Source organism: Nanorana parkeri, unplaced genomic scaffold (assembly GCF_000935625.1).
Source record: "Nanorana parkeri isolate BGI_ZX_2015 unplaced genomic scaffold, ASM93562v1 scaffold1, whole genome shotgun sequence".
NCBI classification, from domain to species: Eukaryota; Metazoa; Chordata; class Amphibia; order Anura; family Dicroglossidae; genus Nanorana; species Nanorana parkeri.
The window spans coordinates 8,291,558-8,294,880 of NW_017306269.1; the positions used below are offsets into that span (position 1 = coordinate 8,291,558).

Below are 3,323 nucleotides of genomic sequence, written 5' to 3' on the forward strand. Positions count from 1 at the left end.
TATATATATATATATAGTAGCTAAAGGGGCACTCACAGGTCAGTGGAGATAAGTCAAAGTGAAAAGTTTTCACAGTTTTGACAATTATAATGTGTAAACACATTAGTTTAGCTAATAAAGTAATGAATAATAAATTATTTTATTTGTCCTGATTAATAGGGTATATCATATGTCTGGGATTTCAGATTATTTTTGGAGTTATAGGTCACAAGTTTTCTTATAATTTTAAGATTTATTTTTTTCCTTTAATTTAAAAAAAAACAAAACTGTAATTATTTATATTTTAAACTGGGGGCACTAAAGGGTTAACTTTTTATTTACAGGGGCTTTGGATACTAAGTATACTGAGGAGATACTGTATTCTCCTCAGAGATACTTTGTATCACTTTTGTAATACACTAAACCGACTTGTGGCTCTACAACACAGTAAGCTACAAGCCGGCTCAGTGGCTGTCACAGCACTGTCATCTCTGCGATCAGTTATTGCAGTGATCACCGTGCTGGGAACCCCTAAATTGTCCCGAGGGTCTGCCTCAGGTAGCGAGGTACCCTGCAACAGCATTAACTTAATGAGTGCTGGTCCCTCCACGGACATGCCTCATGAGGGGATACCACATGAGGGGATTATTCCGTCACCGGTCTTAAATGAACTGAAAGATCGTGACGGAATAAACTGTCATTGGTTGGGAAGGGTTTAAATCATATAAGCTCTTAAAGAGAAATTCTAAAAGATACATAGGAAAAGAGCTGTGGTAGGATGAAGAATGATAATAGTAACAAATGAGAATCTCAGGAAGCAGGGAAAGAATTACCCAATCCGTAGAGGTAAGTATTCCAGAATGTTTGGATCCTTGCGTACCTCGGCAATTCCACTTTGTCAGGAGATGACAAAGTACTAAGGAGCTTATTACTCTAAAAGTTTGCTGAAAATACAAAATTCCTGGACCTGGGCCTTTATTCAGACATTGGAGAACATATGGTTCTAAGAAGGTTTATAAAATATTTAAAGCTATTTAGAGAAGTATAGAGATGTATTTGGGGATGTTTTTATAGCTTGGATTATAGATAGATTTTATAGGTTTGATTTAATAGGAATGCTATTTTTTACATATCAACTTTTAAATCAAGTCTGGTATTGGCAGTGCAGCAGTTTTTTGTAGTGTTTCCTGTGCTTTTGGTGTATAGTCATTAATCTTCCCAACTAGCACAACCTCTATTGGTAGATTTATTTAGTTCTTTTATAAAGAGAATATGTGCTTAGAAATGTTTATAGGGCAGGCTTTGTCATGGAACTGGCTTTAAAAATCAGAAATAAGCAACAGTGCAGCTCTGATCTGATGTATGTATTACTGCCCCTTCCTCAGCAGCCATGCCATAAATTCTCCCACACAAACCTTCACAGCAGCTATGTATATACTTTTCTCTTCCCCCATAGCCATACTGTGCATACAATCTCCATCAGTTAAAAACCTTGGCTCTCATGGGCATGATTAGTGATATAGTGCTACAAAGTAACTGCTATTTCTTATAGAATGCACATAAGATTGCAATGCCTAACCTATTATTTGTTTGACTTTTTTTTTTTTTATTTCTCCCCAAAAAAGTGATTTTTCTGTACATTGAATATAAAGGACAAAATTCAATTTGCCAGCAAGCACCAGCTTAGGTAGAGTACCCACCATACAGGCTTAGCAGTTGAAAATACATGTCTTCCCTGTTACAGTCAAAGAGAACTCGCGTGATCTCCACACATTTTTCCAACGATTCCACCTGTGGCAAAAAATGAATAACAGTTTCAAGCAACAGAGAAAATAGTCCTATTTGGGTCAACATGTGCCATCTATACGCTGAGCTTGTGGGTGTTAATGCATACAAATGTAACAAGGAAAAAAGTGAAAACACAGATTTCAGTGACCAATGACATCCAAATGGTCGATGACCCTCACTCACACCTTTCTCTCACTGGACACTGAAACCATTACTGCTTTTTGTGTCTCTTTCTAGTCAATTTTGCTAAGTAAACTTTCTTCAGATGTGAAGGCTGCATTTGTTTCATTATTTTACTCTTCATTTTCATTTTCTCCTGGTAATCCTCAGAATAAACACACTTCCTGTTATTTAGTGGTTATGCTTACCAGCTCCACTGTGTCTATGGTGGCGGACATGTCTAGCTTTGTTTATCTACATTACATAGGGAATGATAGGATTAGTACTTTACAGAAGAAAAATTAGGTTGTTTTGCCTTCTGTCCAGCACACAGGGAGTTAAAAAGAAACTGCATTGCTGGCAAGATCAACAGGTATTTTTCCGTCTGCTGCAAATTGCATTTCCATAATCAAGTTCTCACAGGTCAGCGAACTTACAGCATACCAAAAGAGGAAATGTACAAATAAAGAATGCCCTATGCAGGCTCCCCCGTGGGAGGTACAAAAATTGTGTAGATTGATGTCAGTACTGGATAAAACACTCCACAGGTAACAGAGTACACAGGTGTGGAAAGTACTAGAAGACAGAACTTTAGTCAGTGAAGGACTCAAAAAATAGGATTTTGGTACTCACCGTAAAATCCTTTTCTCTCCGTTCATTGAAGGACACAGGGAACAGATCGGAGATCCTGTACTGTAGGGTAATATCGCCACCTGCAGGAGAAGGACGCTAGGCACAAAACTAAAGACCAATTACAGCCTAGGGGCGGCCCCTGCCGGTGGCCAAAACCCCCCACCTGCTGACAAGTCTCCAGTTTAGTAACAAGCAGTAAAAGGATTACACACCCATATAGAGGGGCGGGCCCTGTGTCCTTCAATGAACGGAGAGAAAAGGATTTTACGGTGAGTACCAAAATCCTATTTTCTCTTCCGTTCATTGAAGGACACAGGGAACAGATCGGAGATCATGTACTGTAGGGACGTCACAGAGCAGACATTAGTGGGTGCAGGCAGGGCGCTCCAAGATTCACTGAGGAATACCCATAGACAATATTTAAAATGAGATGGCAGAGACTAAGGGCCGGTTCACACTACATCCAGTGCATTCCGGGATGGTTAATGCATTCAAGAACCCCACCGAGCTCCTGCTAAACGGATAGCAGCAGTGATCTCAGTCCCCTGGAGGACATGACAGTTATAATAATCCCCTCTCAGCAAGGTGGGCCCCAAAGTGAGAGTGAAAAGCATCATACACCAATACAGTGTGGGGCCAGACCCAACACTTCTCACACCCCAGCACAGTTTAGGATACATAGTTACATAGACACATGCCCATCGAGTTCAACCTATAGAGATATGGGAAAAAAGACAAAAAGCCTCAAGAAAAAAATATGCCTA

The 3,323-nt window shown here is 39.6% G+C and overlaps 1 protein-coding gene across 1 annotated transcript in view; it reads right to left on the reverse strand.

Moving 5' to 3' along the window:
• LRPPRC (leucine rich pentatricopeptide repeat containing) overlaps nt 1–3,323 on the reverse strand; it is a 186,546-nt gene that overhangs the window by 39,432 nt on the left and 143,791 nt on the right. The window contains exon 26 of the mRNA XM_018566148.1: nt 1,680–1,770. Within this exon, the coding sequence (XP_018421650.1) occupies nt 1,680–1,770 (91 nt within the window). The remainder of the gene's footprint in view (nt 1–1,679; nt 1,771–3,323) is intronic.